Raw genomic sequence first — 23,354 nt, forward strand, 5'->3', positions numbered from 1 at the left:
CCACCTTTAATAATAAGCATTATTTTTTGTACCTAAGAGCATAATCCACTAACTAATTTAGAATCAAAATTCTATCATGGATATGTCTCTTCATAGAAGCCTAAGAATTTTTAACAAAAGCAAGAAATATTTGTGATCCAACCAAGCATTAAAAAACAAAAAAGATTTTGTACCCCAATTTTTAACACTCCCTTTTAATCAAAGTGGATTATGATCGGATATATCCCCGTAGCTAGCATATTGACAATCTAGATTCCAAGATTTCAGAAGAGGTTCGGAAATTAAAAACCTATCTAACATGCTCATTATAGATCCATCCACCTTGTGCCAATTAAAGTTCCCTCCCAAAAACCGGTAAATCAATTATCTCCATCTCGACAATGAAAGTAATGAACTCAATCGTTCCTCCTTTATAAACCTTATCACTTTTCCCCCTCTTTTCCCCTAGTTTCTTAATAGCATTAAAATCAACCCCTACATTTCACTCCCCTTGAGGCAACCTGCTTTCCAAATCCTTTAAATGTTTCCATAATAATCTCTTTTTATCAATAAAACATTAAGAATAAGCATTCATTAAGTAAACAGACACACCCTTCTAACTAAAATTCAACCCTACAAACCTCTCACCTCTAAAACTGAAATTAAGAGAGAATGAATATGGTTCCCACATGATAGAAACCCCTCGATCTTCCAAGTGAATATTTTGATGTCCATTTCACATCACTGCTTCCCCATAATTAATGAACCACATCATCAGTAATTAACTGGATTTTTCGTCTCCTGAAGCATACAAATGTCAAAATCTCCTATGGAAATCTTCGTCCTCAAACTTCTTCTCGTAATCAAACTACCACACCCTCGAATATTTAGGTAGAGAATATTCATTGAAAACCCTTGTTAGATACTTCCTTATGATAATTCCCTAACTGAATCCTTTTCTCCAAAGACTTGATGACTTCAATATGAATATCCTCACCTTAAGAAGCTCAGACTCCAAATTTGACAGTTTTTTCTCAAATCTTCTTTGATGCTTCCGTGTCTTTAACTTCCATGAATATTTTATTTCCTTTTATCTCAAAAAAAACTTGATGGATTCCAAATTGTTGTTAGAAGAGGTACTGAATTGCAGTCTCACATCTTAAGTTCAATGTTTTGAGGGCTAAGATTCGAGAAGAGAGAGGGGTAGGATGAAATCCCTCATATCTGACTACCATCTTTAGAGACATGGGTTACTAGCTGATGGGCCTCGAAAGGAGAGTGAGCCTTAATCCCATCAACTTCTGCATCACGCTGGCCAACATAACCAAGATCCTTTGAAAAAAGAACAATCAGACCTAGATTTAAGATAGAAGCTTTAACTCCATGCGCCAACTTTCTTCTTCTCTTTCTTGGCTTATTTTTGGATTAACAAATCCTATTGGGCCCATCACTTTTTCCTTTGACTTGCTTTTGGGATCTCGTGTCACGTCTTCATCAATTGACTTGATGTGTTACTTTAAACACTTTATTTTAACTATTCTCTAATAAGTCTAATAAGTCTATGTTATTTGTGTAGATACCTAAATACAAACATCAATTAATAATAAATTTAAATCTTAAACTTCCCAAAACTAAAATACTAACCACTAATATATATAAAAAAATTGTAACAATTATGACCAAGAAATATGTAACATATATATTTACAACAATTATGACCCAAAAATATGTAACATACATATTAGTGGTCATATCAAGATTTTTTGTTTGAAAACAAACCTTATCACAAATCCCTTTCAAATCCTTCATGTTGATGCACGAAAATGGTTTCCTCATGCTCTCCAAGTAAAAAGTATTATTTTGACACCAAATTTCTCGATAACTTACACAAACTTTCAATGAATTTATGATTGATTAATGACCTTTTATGATTGGTTGCAGAGGTGACTGATTATTTTTTCATAATAGGGGAGGAATAAATCCATCCAAATAGTTTTGCACTGAGTTGTTTGTAAAACATTCACAATACTTCAGAAGCATTAACATATAAAAATTCACATTATATGAAATTTTATTTACGTTGATGTAAAACTAATTTGCCATTACTATGCATGCCACATTTTCTATTTGTTTTGTATCTAGTGTGGAATGAGAGAAGTTACAAATAAATAAAAGTTACATATAGTTAAGAAATGATATAAAAGAAATTTATCGTATACAAGCAAGGTTATATTAATAATTGTTGAAATTTAAATATGAGTCATTAAATGTCACATTGACAGAAATGAAGGAAGTCTTAAATATACAAAAGAGGTGATGATGCATATACATAATTCTTTAAATTTTTAGATGATTATATGTTATAAAGATCTCTTAGAGTCTTTTACCTTTAGCCCATTGAAGACCTTAAAGTTGTACTATAGAAGATAGAACAAGAATAAACACAAAAAAGATTAAAATCATATACAATAGAGTTTTTCTCGGTTGAGAAGAAACCTATAAAAAATATCTAATCTCTTTGAACACTTTTTTTTGTTATAAACAACAACTTGAATTATGAGGAGCATAAGAGGAGCTAAACCTTTAACACAAGGAGAAAGAAGAAAGAAAGAACAAAGGAATAAAACCCTAACACAAGTCGAAATTATAAAAAATTGCAATTGAGAATACGTGACAAATCTATCCTCCAACCCACCTAACTAATGAGATTATTATTTCTAAAGAAACACTTGGTACCACTCCCAAGATAACAATTTGATTTTTCCCAAAAAAAAAGTCCCAACTACTCAAGACTTCTCCCTGAAAGAGAATAGAATTTAGGCTAGTACACAAGGTCTAGCAGGTTGTAGACCAAAAGAAGCAAAGCAAGTGATCATGGAACTTCCTTTCCATTTGGGTGCAGACCTATAAAGCATGCTCAGGAATTAAGCCAATCGCTGCCTTGAACTAAATGCCTAACTAGTTATACAAACTCCTCTAAACAACTTGACTAATAGAGTAGTCCAAGAATAGATGAATATCTTCTTCCCCAACCGAAAAACAGAGAGCAAAAATTGAGTTATAGTGAGCATAAAGGGTGATAAACCATTAACACAAAGAGAAAGAAGAAAAAAAGAACAAAGGAATAAAAGCCTAACACAAGTCAAAATTACAAAAGGTTTCAATTAAGAATATGTGACAGATCTATCCTTCAACCCTCCTAACTAATGGGATTATTATTTCTAAAAAAACACTTGGCAGATAACAACTTGATTCTTCCCAAAAAAGTCCCAACTACTCAAGACTTCTCCCTGAAAGAGAATAGAATTTCGGCTAGTCCACAAGGTCTAGTATGTTGTAGAACAAAAGAAGTAAAGCAAGTGATCATGGAATTTCCTCTCCATCTCGGTGCAGACCTATAAAACATGCTTAGGAATTAAGCCAGTCGCTGCCTTGAACTAAATGCCTAACTAGTTGCACAAACTCCTCCAAATATCTTGCCTAACAAAGCAGTCCAAGATTAGATGAATATCTTCTTCCCCGACAGAAAAACACAGAGGGAAAACTGAGTTATGGACACCTTCTAAAATTCCTCGCTTGACCAATTGAGACTTATTTGGTAAACCATTCCGCAACAGTCTCTAATAGAAAACCTGAAATTTACTAGGAATCCTCGACTTCTAGACTTCCTCCAAACCTGCTAAGCACGCTTCATTCGGAATGATGACCTCACCCAAAGATAATTGGAAAACATAATAGTTGATTTTAAATGAGAACCACAATTGTTCCTCCACCACTTGAATGAATCCTCTTTATCGGGGGAAATATAGACATGTGCAAGAATTTGCATGAGCTGATCAAGGATAAAACCAAATTTTCCTTCATCAAATAGATATTCCATTCCAAAGTCCCTCTAGACCATCTTCACATATCTCCCTCTCTTGCTTCCTTGCTAATAGAAATATCAAATATAACAGGAAATAAATTATTCAATAAATCAGGCCCACACCAGCTAGGATGCCAAAAACTAACTATCATTCCATTTCCTACTATGCAAATAATGGAGTTGGAGAAACAATTTTCATCTTCCACGTAGTTGAAGCCTAAGGCAACCATATCTCTTCACCATAAAGAGTCTATTTTTCCAACTAGGAATCTTAAAATTCTAAGGATCTTCTCCACCATACATAAAAGTAAGAATATCCATCCACATAGTTTTTGGCTCCGACAGTATTCTCCATATAGCCACTTGGATAACAAAGAAAAGTTGAAGGCTCCAACTTGTTTGACTCCTAAACCACCCGTCTATATTTCTTCTGCAAATGTTTTTCCAGCTTATCCAACTCATCATCTTTTGATCACCATTACCTTCCCTCAAAAAAATCTCTTTGTATCTTTATAATTTCTTTTTCTATGACTCTTGGAATCTTATAGAAGGATAATTGATAAATATGGATATTGGACATGTCTGAGCTGGTCATTAACAGTCTCCCTCCCAAGGACATATGCTTAGCTTTCCTTGAAGATAATATTTTTTAACTTATTCACTCAAGGAAACCAAGCTTTCTTTCTTCTAGAGTTGATTCCAACAGATACTCCCAAAAAACAATCAATAACCTAAATCCTAAAACAATCAATAAACAACAAAATTGCTCCAACAACATAGCAGGAAAGCAAAATGTAATGACAATAACAATAGCATATAGTGCTGCAAAACACAATAACAAAGTAAAATGCATCAACAATAACAACAGTAAATAGAGTGCTGGAAAAAAAGCAGCAACAATAGTAGCAAAAAATACAACAACAAAGTGCAGCAACCACAAAACACAAAAAAAACTATAAAAAAAATGAAAATACAAGGAAGGAAAAAAGTTACCGAAGGTGGCAGAAAAGGAGGAGGGAGATGTTGGTGCTGGAAAGTTCGATGTGTGAAGCTGAGGCAATGAGGGTTTTAGCCATGTTTTATTGGAAAAGAATCAGTTTTTTACACTATTTTTGCTCCCAAATTTCTCTCTAAAGTTTTCCTTCAAAAAATCACTCCCAGTTTTGCTAATTTCCCTTCTATTTATACTAAAAACAATTAGGATTTTAGGTGTAGCAATATGGAAAATATATGGTTTGTGAGATAATGAGTTGACCACAATTGAAATCAATTTGTTATGTTGCACTATTGCATTGTACAGTGTTGCGGCATTTTGCAGTGTCGCACCAATGCTGAAATATTGTTTGAAACATACAATGACAATAATAAAAAGGGAAAATGAAAAGGAAGAAAAGTTATTAAGTCCAAAGTTGAAGGTTCTCTAATCTTTATTTATTTTCTATTTTTTTTTAAATATTTCAATTTTAAAATATAATAAAAATTATAATAAATCTTATTATATATATTTATTCAATTTTTTATAATTTTTATTTTTTGTTTTTAAATACTACTAATCAAACGAAATAATTTTTTTTATAAAGTTTAATGAAAATTAAGAAATAATGGTAAATATAATGATGACTTAAAACAATGAGCTAACTGATTTTTTTATTTCTTTAAAGTGAAAATAGAAAATGCAATAAAATAAAATAAAATATGTACATACTTTTCTGATTTTTTTTAAAAACGTCTCGACAAAATTGGGGTACTACAGTTGTTCCTATTTAACTATATTATTACTACAAATAAGTGATTTTATCTCGGTTGGAAAAGGGGTTTTACCCTAGTTAGTTGGGCGAGGTAAAGAAGGGTGTCAGGAAAAGTGTGTCACTTTTCCCCCTCAATTGAACTGTCACCTAAAGAGAAAAGTTGTGTTGATCATGAGTTCGATCTCCATCAACAACATTTTTGTATTTTGAAAACTAGAAAGTGCGTGTCACTTTCCCCTCGGTTGCTTTTAGTAAGTGACGTGAAAGCTGAGTTTTTATCCATGTTGGCAGATACAACCGAGAGGGAAAACATTATTTTTTTAAATATAAAATTTTAAATATTACATAAATTTTATTTTGACCAATATTTAGATAAAAACCTATATATACATATTTTGTGAAAGAACTTATATACACATGTTTTCAACAAGGCAACAAACTAAGAGTATTTTATATATACAAAAACACGTTAAATCTAAAATGGCACATATGCATTTAGATCATGCGTAAACGAATCGACTTAATGTAAAGGAATATCATATATATCTAATTGATAGATGGGGTATGAGCCTACTATCCAAACTAGGGTTTCACCATTAGACTAGCAAAAAAGAGAAATAAAATAAAGAAAAATAAATGACAATTTTGAATGCTCTTTTTTTCTTACTAAATTAAGAGCATTCTGGCATCAGAGAGAAATTAAGCATCCCAACTTAGTTGACACCTATAGAGAACCACATTCTCTGCCCATAGAGCATATATATATATATATATATATATATATATATATATATATATATAAGAAAAAAGATATATACAATGGGGGAACTAGGTTAAAAACCCAAAAATAAAATAAAGTTAGCAAAGAAAAAATCTAAGTAAAATGGTAACCATAGAAGTCGATATTGTCATTTTTGTATTGCTCACAATATTGCCTAATACTTTTTGTTCCCAATCTTGAACGCCATCTTTAAACACGCTTCAACTTTGATTGGAGAACAACCATTGAACTCTCGATATTCTACTTATTTCCCCCTCCTTAACCAACCTTTGAAAGTCTTCCTAAGTTGTACATGCAAGGACCTCTAGCATGCAACTCTTCATGTTTTTTAAGTAATAAGAAGAGAAATATGAATTAAGCAAATTTTAACTAGAGTGCAGTAAGAAACACACTTGGAAAATAGATTACATATGGAACGATCCAACCGAAGCAAAACAGAATCACTCCCGGAACAAACAAATATTGTTTATGATATTCAACGAAAATTTTCAAGGCCAATTTTGTTTTGAAATTATCCAATCCCCTTAAGTTCCAATAGCAAAACTTCATGATGATTGTTGAGACTAGGCACCTCTATATCGGGTGTTGTATGGTACTACACCTTCAGCTTCTTTATTAATCTTCTTTTTTTGTTGCTTCAATTAAACTAGCATAAAATTCTCACGTTCAGAAACCCGGGGCTAATTGATTATGCTCAAGGCCTCTTGCACCATAACATGAAGTGTAATATTTTGTTATATGTGAGATCAAGTTATCCATCACCTAAATGGATCCTTTAAACTACTAGGTCAGACCCACATGGAAGAATTAAAAATAATAATATTGCAGAAATTAAATATAATAGTAAAAGGTTCTTTTTTTAAGGAACATAATTTTTCGACCAAAATGGTTGATTAATAATTCTCTTAGGTAAGTTTTGCTTGCTAACACTACTATCGGACCCAAGAAAAACCTTGTTCTAAAGGTTTTGGTTCAAAGGAGGTGGTATTGGGTCAAGGTGGGGTGAACAAGTGTGTGGTCGATGTGTAAGGTGTTGGCCAAATTGGGAGGGTAGTTGGATTGAATGAATGGTAATGATGAGTCATTTTCCCATGTGAGGTGAGCGAAATTTGGGAAGAGATGTGGAGTAGTGAGACAAATTTTGTCTTGTAGTGTGTAGTGGGACACGTGTTGATTTGTTGTTAGAGAAATGGGGAACATTGGTGTGATGAGAGAGAATTGACGGTTATAATAAAGGCTGGAACAAGGGTTCAAAGGGTTGATAACTATTTCCTCCATTTCTTTTTAAGTGTTTTTTTATGCATACTAATAAAATTAATCAATAGTTACTTTTCAAACAATAATTCTTCTTTTATCTATAATATCATTAATTAATTATTATATTTATTTTACTATTTATTTCTCTGTAATAAATACTTAGGGATAATTTTGACAAAAGTGCAATTAATATTATTTTAAACTTTGCAAGTGACAATAAAAAGGGAACAAAAAATCATCAAGAAAATGACATTTAAAAAGAAACAGAGGGAGTAGTTTTGATAAGGAAATGGATTAGCTACTTTTGGCTATCGATAACTTTGATACATTTAGTGTATTAACAAGATAGATGTATGAATAAAATAAATTATTTAAATAAAAAGAATGATTGGTTGGAGAGAGAGGTAGACTCAAAGTTACCAAAGACGTGGTTTTTCAAAGATAGTTAATTCTTTCCCAATTGAAAGGCTATTTTTTTCTGAAAATCGTGTTGACAAAATTGGGAAATTAGTTATCACTTCTTTTAGTTTCTTGTGCAGAATGTGTGTCACCGTTAAGTAAGGACGAAATTGATTGTTCGTCATCCAACAGATAAGGATTCTTTGTTCAACAATGAGTCTTGTGAAGTGCATATTGTTGATTGGACACGTATGTGGTTGATGCGACCTGGATGACCGTGTGGCTAGTTATATTGGGGAAACATGATTTGTTTTACGCATGAGGAAAATCCCTAGTTGGAAAGCGACAAGTTTCACGTGTAAACTCATTCTGGATTTGAGTTTTGTCAAAGTGAGAAGTTCATTGGATCTAATCTCAACAAGTGTGTGTTGGCAGTGTTGGAGAAGCAAGGTCGCTTTGGGAAATTAGTTATCACTTCTTATAGTTTCTTGTGCAGAACGTGTGTCACCGTTAAGTAAGGACGAAATTGATTGTTCGTCATCCAACAGATAAGGATTCTTTGTTCAACAATGAGTCTTGTGAAGTGCATATTGTTGATTGGACACGTCTGTGGTTGATGCGACCTAGATGACCGTGTGGCTAGTTATATTGGGGAAACATACTTTGTTTTACGCATGAGGAAAATCCCTAGTTGGAAAGCGACAAGTTTCACGTGTAAACTCATTCTGGATGTGACTTTTGTCAAAGTGAGAAGTTCATTGGATCTCATCTCAACAAGTGTGTGTTGGCAGTGTTGGAGAAGCAAGGTCGCTTTGGTGTTTTGAATCTTGTGGAGCCGTCTCGATTGGGTTGTTATTCTGTGTGGGAGCATTTTGTGTCTGCAGTTTGGTGGATTTTTTGTTTGGTTTGATGTTGTGGTGTAGTTTGAGTTATTTTTATTGTAGCCTTTGTCTCCTGTTTATAATAAATAAATTTTGATGTATTTTATAGTTCTACATTATTGGGAAAAACCAAAGTCCCACATTGGTTAAAGATAGAACCCACAAAGGGTTTATATAGAGAGTGGCACCTCACCTTACACGTTGATTTTGTAAGGTTGATTTAGGCCAAACTTTAATTCTATTATGATATCACAAGCCTATCGATTTGGGTTACTCGTTATTTATATATTGCACACCAAGCCAAAAAAAGTGTTGGGAAAGGAGGTGTATTGGAAAAACCAAGTACCATATATCAATAATTTAGGCCATCCACCGTTTATATCTATGCATCAAGCCCAACAGTAATGGGCGTGAGCACGTGTATTAGGAAAAAACAAAGTCTCATATTGGTTAAATATAGAACCCATAAAGGGTTTATAAAGAGTGGCACCCCTCACCTTACAAGTCTGTTTTGTAAGGTAGAGTTAGATTAAATTCTAATTCTATCAAGCATAGGATCATTGTTTAGGTACTGGTGTGTTTATGTTATCTTTTTGGATATCTAATTTCTATTGGTTAGTGGCACCTCTTATGCCAATATCAATATATATTTCTTTGTTGGTTCAAAAAAATTGAGAAGAGACCAGTCCTTTTATTGGAAGCCATTCTAATTTTATCATCTAAGGGTTCCCATTTCTCCATCAATTCTTTTTTTTAAATCCAACGGTCCATTTTGTGATAAATACTTATATTCAATTTAAAAAGTGAATCTCTTTGAGCTACAATAATTTGGAATAAGTATAACACTTGGAAGTGTAACTTCATAATTTTCTTTTTCTTTCTGGTCTTGTCTCCATTATTGGTCATTTTGGGATTGGATGTATTATGCAAAATAACATGGAGTTTGTTTAAGTTGTTATGGTGCAGAAGGGACACATGTGGAATACGATGTTCCAACACGTGTGCTAAAATATCTGGTCTCTGACAACAGACTGATCACATTGCAGTTTTGGTACAGAATTATTCTATCCAAGGTTCACTCTACAAAGAAGACATGTATGTAATTCATGGAAAAGAGATAATTTAGGTGTATTGGTGTACATGTGGAACACGATGTTCCAGCATGTGTGTAGTGAAAATTTGGACCTAGTCAGCAGGTCATGATGGATATTGTTTGGTGCGAAAATTATGGTTGAGATTCAATCAGATTTGATGCAATTTATTTAGCAATGTGTGGTTGATTTATTTGACAGTTGTTGAAGATCAGATCAAATTTAAATGGATATTTAATTTTGAATTTGAATATAATAAATCATGTCTTTTGGATATTTTTATGGAGCAATCAAATGCAACAAGGTTCTGTATTATTCTAGATGAATTTAAGTCTAAGGAAAAAGCCCATAATACATTGATATACAAGGAGATTCAATTCTCATATTTTACTTGAGGGTTTGTGTGAAAGATTAAGTTCTTTGTGTCTAGTGTTTGTGAGTCTTTTGTTTATTGTATTTCACGCTAATGCCATCATAATGATTAATGTTGTATCTTTGTGTACACCTCTTTATGCTTCAGTAACTTGGCATAGTTGATGGTTTGTCTTAGTTGAGTTGTAAATTCAACAATCATTAGAGTTGTTATTGAGGTTGATCACTAGGGGTTAGTGGTTGAAGAAAGTGATATGAGTTCTCATATTTAGGGGGAGTCATAAATAGAAAGTCACTAGGATTAGGAAGAGGCATTGAACATCATGTGACTAATGTTTAGACTAATTGTACTAATTCGAAGTAGTGAAATTCCTTTCTTAGGTAGAGTACCCTTCAAACGTAGGTGTAATTTCACTAAACTGTGTTACCAATATCTTGTGTTCTTTATTTCTTTATGCATTGTGTTTTTATTATTGTTTTATTATTGTCATTCTAGTTTAAGAAGTTGGGCCAATTTTCCCAACGTCGTGTCCAACATCTGTCACCTCAGGAACAAAATTTCAATTGGCATCAGAGTAGACACTCTATCCAGTTTGGGTGAGCTTCAGGGAAGATATTTTTTGTTCAAATAGAAAACATTAAGGATGGAGGTTCGGTCAACAGGCCAGTTGTTTTGGATGGCACAAAGTATGTCTATTGGAAAGCAAAGATGGTTGCTTTTCTCAAATCCATTTACGGAAAAACTTGGAAGGTTATAGTTAAAGGTTGGAAATATCCGGTGATCACTTCTGAAGATGGTTCAACAAGTTTAAAGCTTAAACTTGTTTGGTCCAAATAAGAAGATGATGAAGCTCTTGGAAACGATAAAACCTTGAATGATATTTTCAACTGTGCGGACAAGAACATGTTCAGACTAATAAACGCTTGTACTGTAGCTAAAGAAGCTTGGGAAACTCTTAAGAATGCTCATGAAGGCACATCCAAGGTTAGGATGCCAAGGTTGCAGCTCCAAACCTTTGAAGTTTCTATAAATGAAATATCTGAAAAGAAGAGCAAAGGTATAGCATTTATGTCCAACACTCAAGCAAATGAAGATCAAGGTGATAAGGATACTGAAGAATACATGTTAGATGTTATAACTTATTTTAGAAGGAAGTTCAACAAAGCTTTGAAAAAGATGGACAAAAAATGGAGGACAATTGTTCAAGACATTTTCGACATTGGTCCCTAGAGTAAGGGAATAGAAGAAGACAAAGGCAAGAAAGTTAGATATGTTGAATGTGAAGGATTTATTCATATCAAAGATGAATTCTCTATTTTTCTCAAGAAGCTGAAAACGAGATTATCTCTTTCATGGCCCAAGTCTGGTTCTGATTCTGAAAGGAAACTGCCAACATTGTAATAGCTTTCACTAGAAAATTTAAATCTAAAAGTGTGTATAGTGATGAAGACATGATGAAGATCTAGATTCTTCATATAGGTTCTTCTACACCAAGTGGAAGGAAGCTTGACTAGTTATGGAGAATCATAAGAAAACCATAGGTATGTTTTAGAAGGAAAAGGATAAGCTTGTCTCAACCATCACAGGTCTGGAAGAAGAAATGTCATTTCTAAATTCCAAACTTGATAATATGAAAAAATGTGTGTGTATGTTGAACAATAGTTCAAATATGCTAGGTGAAATATTGGAAGTTGGCAAGATTTCCATAAATTTGAAGGGGATATAAGCCAAGAAAGAGAAGAAGAAAGTTGGCGCATGGAGTTATCATTAGTCACTATCATAAGATATTGACTGTTTGTGCTACAAACTCCAACTCTAGTGGTGGAAAAGCATCTAACAAAGGATCAGATGTAAAGGAAACTAGCAATGCTTCAAAGGGACCTCCTTTCCTTACTATTTTGTTTGGTTTCTTGGTATTTTTCATTGTTTTTAAGGTCATTGGGTCCATTGTAATGTGGTTGGTGAGTTTGATTGTTAATGTGCCCCCTCCTAAATAAACATGTTTGCTGTAATGTCTTGTTGTTCATATGTTAAAACATTTCAATCATGTTTGATTCCATTAGCAATACTCTACATCTATTTCTGAAACATCTGATTGATGAATTCAAATTCAGTTCTCTGTTTTGAAATTCAATTACTAGAAACTTCATTTCTGAGTCTGAATCATGTTCGACAATAAATTGGGATATCTTTTAAAGGAAACTTTCACATCGACTGTATGTCCTAACTTGGTTGTGTTACTTAATGAAATGTGTGGATGTTTCCAACTAACATTATTTCTACCTCAAGTCAAGTTTCTCTTGAATATTTGCATCAACACTTGTGATTATGTTTAATTTATTTATTTTTTAAATTATTAGTGTGTTTGGGTAGTATTCAGGGTGACTGCTTTATTGTATTTTTGATATAGGGAAATATAAGGGCAAAGATGGTGCTATGACTGGTTTTGTAAACATGGAAGGAGATATTTATGTGATCTGTATAGAAGATTCTTGTATATTTTCAAGAATCTATAGCATAAGATCGTACTTTCTTTTTTAATTTTATATTTTCGTACACATTTTTTGCAATTACTTGCTTTTAGCATTGCAATCTAACCATCTCAGGGTGTTTTTCAATTTTATTAATGTCTTATAGATTGTCAATATTATAGTATATTATATTTCCTTGACAGTTAATCATCTATTAGATTGTCACCATATCATTTTGAATGTTTTTAAACTTTATTTTGTTAGTGTTGATATCTATCTTAGTATAAAATATATTGTTAATGTAGGTACATTGTGATATCATAAAGTCTGTTGTATAACTAGGACCGGTATTCTGTAATTTTATGATATGATTGATCTTTTTCATTTTCAATGTTTCTGAATCTTATTTTTTTGACAAATTCATTATTGTATTTAGGTGTGATAATTGCAAGACTCGTTTATATAAGAATATTCTCTTGTCTAATACATTAGTTTATAATCTTAATTTGGTCATTTTCATCGTTAACTATATCAAGATTGATCCTTATACTGTTTATACTATTTATTTAAATTTACAAAAAAGTTTTTGCAATATTCAAATTGGAGGAAGTAGTTATAATTATTTATTTAAACTTATGAAAAAGTTTTCGTAATATTCAAGTTGGAGGAAGTAGTTATAATTAATATCGACGGTAACAAATACAAGGATTTGGTAGAGAAGTACAAGAATTTGGTAGAGAAGTGAGTTCAATAATATTCCTGCCTTCTTTTATAAGTGTCACTTTCTTTTGAAAAAATTGTTTTTTTTTAATTGTCATTCTTAAAATTTAAGATAATATTAATTGCTCTTTTGTCAAAATTATTCTTAATTATTACATAGAGAGAAAAAATAAAATGAATGTAATAAATAATTAAGGATATTATAGGTAAAGAAAAATGATTGTGTGAAAAGTAACGATAATGATAAGTTTTCTTGATATGTGTGAAAAGTTAAAAAAGGAACGGATGGAGTATTTTTTTATTTGACGAATGTATATTTGTTCTTTTTTAAAAAATATATTTGTTCTTAAAAAATATATTTGTTCTTTTTTAAAAATATATTTTTTATTATGGATCTATTTTTATTATATTTGTTCTTTTTTAAAAAATATATTTGTTCTTTTTTAAAAAATATATTTGTTCTTTTTTAAAAAATATATTTTTTATTATGGATCTATTTTTATTATTTGTCCTGAATCTTTAAAAAAATCAGGACAAGAATTCCTAGAATAGTAAGACTCATGCTAGAGAAATTGATCCAAAAATAAATACAAAAGAACATAAAATGATTTCTGAACTCAATTGGCTGTTGGAGCTGTTTTTTGGGGCATTTTTTTCCTGGAGCTTGTTTTTAGGGACTCTAATTGTGTTCCATTTATGCAGAATTGACAGAACAACATCAAGGACAAGTCATTATACTTTTGATAAAAATTGAAACTTCAACAGAATTAGTGACAACAATTTCATAAAAGATTTTCTGATTCAAACATTCACTTTGCAAAGAGCAGCTTCATGTTAAACATGATCACGATTCAAGATGTTTTTCAAAAACACTTCATCTTTAAGGAGTTGGTTATGAAATTTAAATAATTCTACTAAAATAAAATAAAGTTAAATAATGAAAAATCAGTTAAAAATGTAATGGCAGATTAATTTAACCAATATTATAGATTAGGAGTAATAGAATGGTATCTAATGGCTTTTTGCTTTGTAAAAAGATATGGTTAGACTTTGCAACTGAGTTGAACAGTTAGATTTAGTGGTCAATACACACAGCATTGGCCTGACAATGATCAGTGAGTATTTCTGGGAAGGTTATCAAAAATATAATGTCCAAGACGACCCGTACGGAAAAGATTAAGCAATTTCCCGGCAACCATGACATGAGCATCTTCTTCAGATTCAGTAAAAACATGGAAAACTTCCTGCAAGGCAGTAAACTGTCTAGCAATAAGTGCTTCCATTTCAACTTCACATCTTATATTGCCTTCAAAAGATGATACTGTTTCATAGAGTGTTCTTCGAACAACCTGCACTACGTCGTCCTGCAAAACACAAAGTTAACCTGAAATGAATTTGGATTTTAACTAGTAGAGATATCGCCAAAGATTGACCTTTCAACATCAAACATTTATTTTGGTTCAATTTTTAGCTATACGAGTGTTCTTATCAGAATACGGTTTGAAATCATCCATTTGAAACACTAAATAAGATTGAGATATCTGCGTAAATAGTGCACATACCTGTGTGTGATCTGTATGGATTTGGTTTTTCTGTTTCATTCGCAACCCAGAGGTAGTCGAGCATTCTGTTGCGCTGTTAAGGAAAACCCAGTCACTATCCTTGTTTGATAACTTCGCCCATTTCTTGTACTGACCACTAGAGTTGTGAATAGCTAGAAAATATTGAGCAGTTTCTTTTCTCTCAGCCAAACAGTCCCCAATTGCTCCTGCATAAGGATAAAAATAGTGAACAGCTCAGATAGAATCAAAATAGTGAATCAGTATTTTTTGTCTTTCAATCCTAAAGGGACGATAAGTCGATAACTCTACTCCCTATGCATTACTTCCTCGACTCGATATACTTGTCAAAAGTTCTCAACACTTTTCCATTGCTCAATACACATACACTTTACCACCACTACATAAGAATGTAAGAATTAGTAGACAAAGAAGCAAACCAATTGAAAATACCTGTTAAGAGTAATTTTGATAGAACATCAATATCAGGAACCTTGGGAGATAAAACAGCTGGAGTGTCTAATACATAAATATTGGGATGGCTAGCAATCTGAATGGAAGGAAAATTTTCGCGGGTAAGAATAGCACAAAAGAGATACTGTTATGATCCTTCTTTTGTAAAAGAAAAAAATCTTAAAACTGGACAGAAACAGAACTTGAAAAGCAAAAGAATAATTTTAATTTAGACAAATAAAATGAGATTTAAGAGAGAAAAAAATGACAAAAGGTTGTATGAGATTCAGATTTTACAAAATCTATTTAGAGACCTATTAGAAGTTCTCAGAACCATCAGTATGACAGGAAAGTTATAGAACTGATAGAACACATGATGAAAACATACAACTTTGGAGGTCTGCAAGTATTTTTTTCTAGCAAAACCATAAAAAGTACAGTGCCAAAGAAACAAAAAATCTAACCTTATAACTTCTAATGTCTTTAGTTTCCCCTGGTTCTGGACTCACAGTTGCATGCTTTAACTTTCCTTTTTCTACAAAACAAGAAATTGCAAAAGAAAGGTGTAGTATGGTGCTCCAAATAAGTTTTGATCAATATGATGAGTCAAAACTTATTATGGTAAGGACTCTACACTGCCGTCACAATTGCACTGTGAAACTTACTATGGTAAGGATTCTACTCTGCCTTCACAACCGCACAAATGTGACTGACTGGTCGCATAGTTACATTTTGATCAATGTGACCCACAAACAACACTTGATGCAGTTCATTCACAACAATCACAATTCCACTAGCATATCACACCATTAATTTCAGAGATCAAACCTTCTTCATGCTACATGAAGAAAACTAGTAATTTCATGACCATAACACAAAACCAAGAGAACATTCATCTCAAAAGCAAAAGCATAATGATCGGCTACAGAACACCATGATAACATTCCATTCAAAATAGCATAATGATCAGCTACACAAAACCGAGTGAACATTCAATTCAAAAGAACATAAATATTGGCTAAATATAAGCATTGCAATTGACATTGCAAGACAAACAATAACAATGTATTCATAACCACCATAGTACCAAACAAATTAACATAAAATCTCATCTATCAAAACATTCAAATCATCCGGAATCACGTTTTAAAGAGTCACATACATAAATCAAATATACAGATGAGATTGGAAAACATGATCCCTATTCCTCCCAAATTTCAAAGCCTCGTCACCATTAAAACCTAAATCAAACTGCCGAAGCAAATCCTTCAACAACAACACAACGGAAGAATCAAACTGAGGCCAAGAAACACACAAGCTAGCCCTAAGGTTAAGAATCTGGCACCTTCCAAGAATGGCGGCACCAAGCCCATCAACAACGCTACCAGACGGATAATACTCCAACCCGCCCAACAATTTCTCCTCAAGCGCCTTCTTCCTTTCCGCAGAGCTCTCCAGCTTGAATGCAACAGCTTCATCAGACGAGAGTAACCCGCGATGATTCATCGGCTGGATAGAATCGAGTATAATAACCGAATCAGGACGGATCCGGTCATTGAGTAGAACCTCAGCGACAGCGTAAGCGCGGATATCGGAGATCGAAGTACGAACGGCGGCGAGGAGGATGTTAGATGAGATGGAGTGGATGTCGATGGTGTTGTCGGGATCAGAGAGAGGGAGTTCAGGGAGGACGAGTGAGGCGGTTAGGGTTTGGTAGTTGAGGATGGTTTGGAAGAGGGAGAGAGAAGTAGAAGAGATAGCGATGATGAGGAGGTTCGGTTTGAGGGGTTGTTGTTGTTGAGGGTGGGGGAAGATGAGAAAGGGTGAAGGAAGAGGTTTAGATGGTGGTGTGAAATTGTTTAGGTCTTCTTCTAGTAATCTTGATGGTGGTGCTGCTTCTGTTATCACGTCTTCCATTTTCGTTGTTTCCTTCGAATGTTCACTGTGGGTTGTGGGGAATGTGGTATTATAGATGCTAATATGCTATGCACAAGCAGCGTCATAAACTTGTTTGTCTTTTAGTGACTTTAATTAAGCAATGACCAATTTGCCCCTTACAAACCTTCGTAAACTTCAATTTGTCACTCATCAATTTTCACTCATTATTCTATTTATCTAAACTCAACTCACTAATTATTCTATTTATCTTAAGTGACAACAAATAGAGCACACAAGATTTTCTATTAAGAATTGATATGAATAATATCCAAAACGAAATAAAATAATTATTTCGAAAATAAAAGAAAGTGGATTCTTACTTGAAAAAACACACAAGTTTTGTTAAAGAAACACTCACCGTTCATTTCAAATAGAATGGCAGCATCAGAATTTGGCAAACGAATAGGAAGAGCGGTAAGGGAAAGAATCAAAAGGAGAAAAAGCAGCGTGCTCCATGAAGCTCTATGGCACGACCCTTTCATGGCCGCTTCTACTCGCGCCATCGCTCAAAGAATCCCTTTGGTTGATCTCATCGTCCATGTCACAGATGCAAGGGTTATATATAAATACTTCTGCAACTCTCTTTCGTTTCAATTATTTAACCTCTACATATAATTTTGCATTCTTCAATTTCAGATTCCATTATCTTCTCAATGCCATTTACTCAGAAAGTATCAAACTTCCTCAAACCAGATTATAGCGCTCAACAAAGCTGATCTAGCTTCTCGTTCCGCTTTACAGGTATCCCTCTTATGTTAGATAAGCAGCTTATTTGCTATAAGTGCGATTGCTATAACAAAAGATGAAATTAAATTAAATTAAATTGCTTTTATATAATGCTTTAAGTTGTTTTTATAAGCTATCATGAAAAACTTATTAAAATAAGTTCAAATCAGTGTCGTGAAGTAACTGTGTTGTGTATTTCTTTGACACAATGAAATACATAACATCGGCTAAGACGGTTACTAGATTGGGAGCTGGTTCCTTCAAGAATATGAAGGAGGTCTGATCAGCATACGCTAGCTAGATCGAAGTCGAACTTAACTTTTCGAACCATTGTCTAGAAGCTTATCACAGTCTATTCAAGGATCTGTTTCATGTAAAAAAACAGTGCTCTTCGCAGTTACAAAAGCCATGAAGCAACATACTGTTGTTTCGGAGCCATAAATGGCATGCATGCCGGTTCTGTTTCCGGCAGAGCAACGATGGTGTCAAATAGTTCAAGGGTCTATAGAGTAATTGAACATTTTTTATGTGTCAAAAAAATGAACTGCATTTAGGGAAAATAAATTTTCTTTTTGAAATTTATTCTGTGAACAGGTATGGATGGATTATTTTAGCGAAATGAACTGCATATCTTGTGGAGTCAATGCTCATAACAAGGACAGCATCAGACAGGTAAACTATAAGTTTCTTTATTACGTGTTTTTCTGTCAAGTCTAGGGAATAAATACTTTTATGCAAATATCAAGTTGTTTGGCTTTGTTAAGTCTATACCTTGTTAAAGGATGTGGAGCCTAGTTTGTAAATTTGAATCTTGCAGTTGCGTACATTACAATGTGTTTAAAATGATTTGAATCACTCAATTAAGACCTCACATTTGATATTAGTTATAATGAAACTGTGAGAGTATGTGTGTGGCAAGATGCAAGTGTGACAATGGTTTTGTCTGTAATACACAAAAATATCATTATAATGATGAGGATTTCTTTACTTTAGTGTGGCAATTAAAGTACAATCTAAGTCATGGCATTGGTTCTGAAAGTTGTTATTGCTTATAGGTTTTTTCTCTCTTACATTTTATAATTCTTTTGTTTTGTTTCTCTTATCAACGCATAGTTTTAGCGTGGAAATAACATTGTAATCAAATTGACAGTGACCAGGGTGATCTAACTTGGTGGTATTCCATATTAGATAGTATTGACTTTCCCAGTTTCAAAAATAAATTTGTTTAAGATATGAAAACAAAAAAGTTATTGATATTGATTTTATCTGCTCATGAACTAATCTACTAATAAAGAACTTTTCCTGTAGACAGTTCCTAAGCCTTATACAACGCCAGGTGGGAAAACTGAAGAGAACCGATCATGCTAATAAGTTTACTGCAACAGTAATGTTAATCGGGATTCCAAATGTCGGTAAATCAGCACTTGCTAATGCCTTGCATCAAGTGGGGAGAATTAGTGCAGCAGGTATTTAAAATAATATTGTATTTCTAGTGAAAACGTTTGAGAAACACTAGCGAATGCATGCTCACAAAATTTTAAAATTTATTTCTAATAACTTCTTTGCAATTTCTTGTTTTGTAGAAAAAGGAAAGTTAAAGCATGCAACTGTGAGTCCAGAACCAGGGGAAACTAAAGACATTAGAAGTTATAAGGTTAGATTTTTTGTTTCTTTGGCACTGTACTTTTTATGGTTTTGCTAGAAAAAAATACTTGCAGACCTCCAAAGTTGTATGTTTTCATCATGTGTTCTATCAGTTCTATAACTTTCCTGTCATACTGATGGTTCTGAGAACTTCTAATAGGTCTCTAAATAGATTTTGTAAAATCTGAATCTCATACAACCTTTTGTCATTTTTTTCTCTCTTAAATCTCATTTTATTTGTCTAAATTAAAATTATTCTTTTGCTTTTCAAGTTCTGTTTCTGTCCAGTTTTAAGATTTTTTTCTTTTACAAAAGAAGGATCATAACAGTATCTCTTTTGTGCTATTCTTACCCGCGAAAATTTTCCTTCCATTCAGATTGCTAGCCATCCCAATATTTATGTATTAGACACTCCAGCTGTTTTATCTCCCAAGGTTCCTGATATTGATGTTCTATCAAAATTACTCTTAACAGGTATTTTCAATTGGTTTGCTTCTTTGTCTACTAATTCTTACATTCTTATGTAGTGGTGGTAAAGTGTATGTGTATTGAGCAATGGAAAAGTGTTGAGAACTTTTGACAAGTATATCGAGTCGAGGAAGTAATGCATAGGGAGTAGAGTTATCGACTTATCGTCCCTTTAGGATTGAAAGACAAAAAATACTGATTCACTATTTTGATTCTATCTGAGCTGTTCACTATTTTTATCCTTATGCAGGAGCAATTGGGGACTGTTTGGCTGAGAGAAAAGAAACTGCTCAATATTTTCTAGCTATTCACAACTCTAGTGGTCAGTACAAGAAATGGGCGAAGTTATCAAACAAGGATAGTGACTGGGTTTTCCTTAACAGCGCAACAGAATGCTCGACTACCTCTGGGTTGCGAATGAAACAGAAAAACCAAATCCATACAGATCACACACAGGTATGTGCACTATTTACGCAGATATCTCAATCTTATTTAGTGTTTCAAATGGATGATTTCAAACCGTATTCTGATAAGAACACTCGTATAGCTAAAAATTGAACCAAAATAAATGTTTGATGTTGAAAGGTCAATCTTTGGCGATATCTCTACTAGTTAAAATCCAAATTCATTTCAGGTTAACTTTGTGTTTTGCAGGACGACGTAGTGCAGGTTGTTCGAAGAACACTCTATGAAACAGTATCATCTTTTGAAGGCAATATAAGATGTGAAGTTGAAATGGAAGCACTTATTGCTAGACAGTTTACTGCCTTGCAGGAAGTTTTCCATGTTTTTACTGAATCTGAAGAAGATGCTCATGTCATGGTTGCCGGGAAATTGCTTAATCTTTTCCGTACGGGTCGTCTTGGACATTATATTTTTGATAACCTTCCCAGAAATACTCACTGATCATTGTCAGGCCAATGCTGTGTGTATTGACCTCTAAATCTAACTGTTCAACTCAGTTGCAAAGTCTAACCATATCTTTTTACAAAGCAAAAAGCCATTAGATACCATTCTATTACTCCTAATCTATAATATTGGTTAAATTAATCTGCCATTACATTTTTAACTGATTTTTCATTATTTAACTTTATTTTATTTTAGTAGAATTATTTTACTTAAAAATTTCATAACCAACTCCTTAAAGATAAAGTGTTTTTGAAAAACATCTTGAATCGTGATCATGTTTAACATGAAGCTGCTCTTTGCAAAGTGAATGTTTGAATCAGAAAATCTTTTATGAAATTGTTGTCACTAATTCTGTTGAAGTTTCAATTTTTATCAAAAGTATAATGACTTGTCCTTGATGTTGTTCTGTCAATTCTGCATAAATGGAACACAATTAGAGTCCCTAAAAACAAGCTCCAGGAAAAAAAAATGCCCCAAAAAACAGCTACAACAGCCAATTGAGTTCAGAAATCATTTTCCAATGTTAGTTGAGTTCAATTAAGTACGTTTTTTTCTTTGTAAATTGTTTCATGTTCTTTTGTATTTATTTTTGGATCAATTTCTCTAGCATGAGTCTTACTATTCTAGGTATTCTTGTCCTGATTTTTTTTGGTTTTTTTACAAAAATAATCCATTTTTTCAAGGAAATTCCCAAAATATCTCTGGTTTTAAAAAAAATCCCAAACTACCCCACTTTTAGGAGGAGTCGCAAATTGAATTGGAGACTCCTCTTAAAAATTGAATGGAGGCGCCAATTGGATTGGCTAGGGCAGGTGCCATAGCCAATCTAATTAGCGCCCCTGTGTAGGGTTTAAGAGGAGGCGCCAATTCAATTGGAGACTCCTCCTAAAATGCAATTTTTGTGTTATAAATAGATGCGTTGTGTGAGTAATTGTTCCACATCTCATATAATCATTTGACAATCATGTTTGGTGTTCGTCGCCGATACGGAAAGGTGATTTATGCGAGAGACAAATCTCAAATGCTGATGCTGTTCTGGAACATCACTACGTTCGATCAACTGAAGAGGGAGCTGGTTCGTTGGTTAGATGGGAAAATAGCAGAAGGAGAAAAAATTAGAAGTATTGAGAGACTTGACAATATCTTTGGTTGGGTGCGAATGAAGACTGATAAGGATGCTAGGGAAATGATGTTCGGTCGAGACGACATCAATTTGATTGTTGTAATCAGTTAGAAATATTTCTGTTTTCAGATAGCTTATTTTGTACTGATGTTTGTTGTGAACCTCGTTGTAACAAAAACTTCATGATATATAATGATTGAAGGTTACAGAAATACAATGTTACAAAAAGCTTAAGACCTAGATGATGCTCCTCGATTGGGACAGTTGTTCTTGTTGTGTCCTGGTTGACGACATATACTATATAATCTTATCATTTTATTTGTGGAATCCATCTCTGTTCTGATACGTGTGCTGTTTGGCCTTCCATTTTTCTTTCTACGCATCTCGCCATTGTGCCAAACAATATCACCTTCATATGGAGGCCAGTAATCCTCCATTGGTAGTACTGAGAAGCTTTGATTATATACATTCATGATGGTGTTGGCCCTGTACACATCAGATAAATGGTTGTAAGCGTCTTGACGAGTATAAGCGCATGCTGCAATGACATGGGAGCAAGGTATGCGGAAGACCTAGAATTTTCCACAATTGCACCAACTTCTGTTTAGTCTAACAGCGTAGGCTAATATTGGTCTCCCCTTGTTGTGGTCCATTGTTTCCTGGACGCTGAAATTTTACCTATGACGGTCAAAGACTGTTACAGCGTGTGTGCTAGCTTTGATGCTCTCCTCTTTCATGACCTTCATGCAACACTCACTGAATACTTGCCTGGACATTAACACCGCACTCCATCTTTCACCTCTGGTTGCGAACATAGAAGCCAATCTATAATAGGTTGATCTTACCAAGACGGTTATCGGCAGATTTCGAATTCCTTTGAATACCCCGTTCATGCATTCCACAATGTTTGTTGTCATGTGGCCCCATCGATAACCTCTGTCAAATGCCCTTGTCCACTGCTCTACTGGT

The 23,354-nt window shown here is 33.5% G+C and overlaps 3 protein-coding genes and 1 long non-coding RNA gene across 6 annotated transcripts; 1 reads left to right on the top strand and 3 right to left on the bottom strand.

The window, feature by feature from the left end:
• Positions 1 to 2,988: 2,988 nt before the first annotated feature.
• On the bottom strand, positions 2,989 to 5,188 carry LOC127134497 (uncharacterized). Of its 2 annotated transcripts, none has more exons than XR_007808240.1 (2): positions 4,838 to 5,188; positions 2,989 to 4,582 (listed from the first exon to the last, which is right to left on the bottom strand). It is a non-coding gene; the product is annotated as an uncharacterized LOC127134497 (long non-coding RNA). The 2 variants fall into 2 exon arrangements; XR_007808246.1 differs by having other exon boundaries at positions 2,989 to 4,666.
• A 9,322-nt stretch (positions 5,189 to 14,510) lies between these two features.
• LOC127105455 (DAR GTPase 2, mitochondrial) lies at positions 14,511 to 16,167 on the bottom strand (the record flags this gene model as incomplete). The annotated part of the gene is made up of 4 exons (XM_051042648.1): positions 14,511 to 14,929; positions 15,128 to 15,333; positions 15,578 to 15,674; positions 16,042 to 16,167. Coding segments are annotated over 4 exons (681 nt in total), but the record flags the coding sequence as incomplete, so codon positions are not given.
• Positions 16,168 to 16,620: 453 nt separating this feature from the next.
• Positions 16,621 to 17,597, bottom strand: LOC127134540 (uncharacterized). The gene has a single exon (XM_051061808.1). The coding sequence runs from the start codon at positions 17,492 to 17,494 to the stop codon at positions 16,745 to 16,747; it is 750 nt and encodes a 249-aa protein (XP_050917765.1). The 5' UTR covers positions 17,495 to 17,597; the 3' UTR covers positions 16,621 to 16,744.
• A 160-nt stretch (positions 17,598 to 17,757) lies between these two features.
• Positions 17,758 to 21,374, top strand: LOC127134514 (DAR GTPase 2, mitochondrial). 2 transcript variants are annotated; one of them, XM_051061807.1, is made up of 8 exons: positions 17,758 to 18,064; positions 18,152 to 18,256; positions 18,836 to 18,913; positions 19,554 to 19,707; positions 19,825 to 19,895; positions 20,263 to 20,359; positions 20,604 to 20,809; positions 21,008 to 21,374. In XM_051061807.1, the coding sequence occupies exons 1-8, from the start codon at positions 17,891 to 17,893 to the stop codon at positions 21,257 to 21,259; spliced, it is 1,137 nt and encodes a 378-aa protein (XP_050917764.1). In that variant the 5' UTR covers positions 17,758 to 17,890; the 3' UTR covers positions 21,260 to 21,374. The 2 variants fall into 2 exon arrangements, with proteins under 2 accessions (XP_050917764.1, XP_050917763.1); XM_051061806.1 differs by having other exon boundaries at positions 17,761 to 18,070.
• The last annotated feature ends 1,980 nt before the right edge of the window (positions 21,375 to 23,354 follow it).

This window comes from Lathyrus oleraceus, chromosome 1 (genome assembly GCF_024323335.1).
Source record: "Lathyrus oleraceus cultivar Zhongwan6 chromosome 1, CAAS_Psat_ZW6_1.0, whole genome shotgun sequence".
In the NCBI taxonomy this organism is placed as follows: Eukaryota; Viridiplantae; Streptophyta; class Magnoliopsida; order Fabales; family Fabaceae; genus Lathyrus; species Lathyrus oleraceus.

Coding starts and splice junctions, on each gene's coding strand:
- LOC127134540 (XM_051061808.1), bottom strand. CDS start 17,494: ATGGAAGACGTGATAACAGAAGCAGCACCACCATCAAGATTACTAGAA.
- LOC127134514 (XM_051061806.1), top strand. CDS start 17,891: ATGGCAGCATCAGAATTTGGCAAACGAATAGGAAGAGCGGTAAGGGAA. Junction 20,360..20,603: donor ATCAAAATTACTCTTAACAG/GTATTTTCAATT, acceptor ATCCTTATGCAG/GAGCAATTGGGGACTGTTTG. Junction 20,810..21,007: donor TCCATACAGATCACACACAG/GTATGTGCACTA, acceptor TGTGTTTTGCAG/GACGACGTAGTGCAGGTTGT.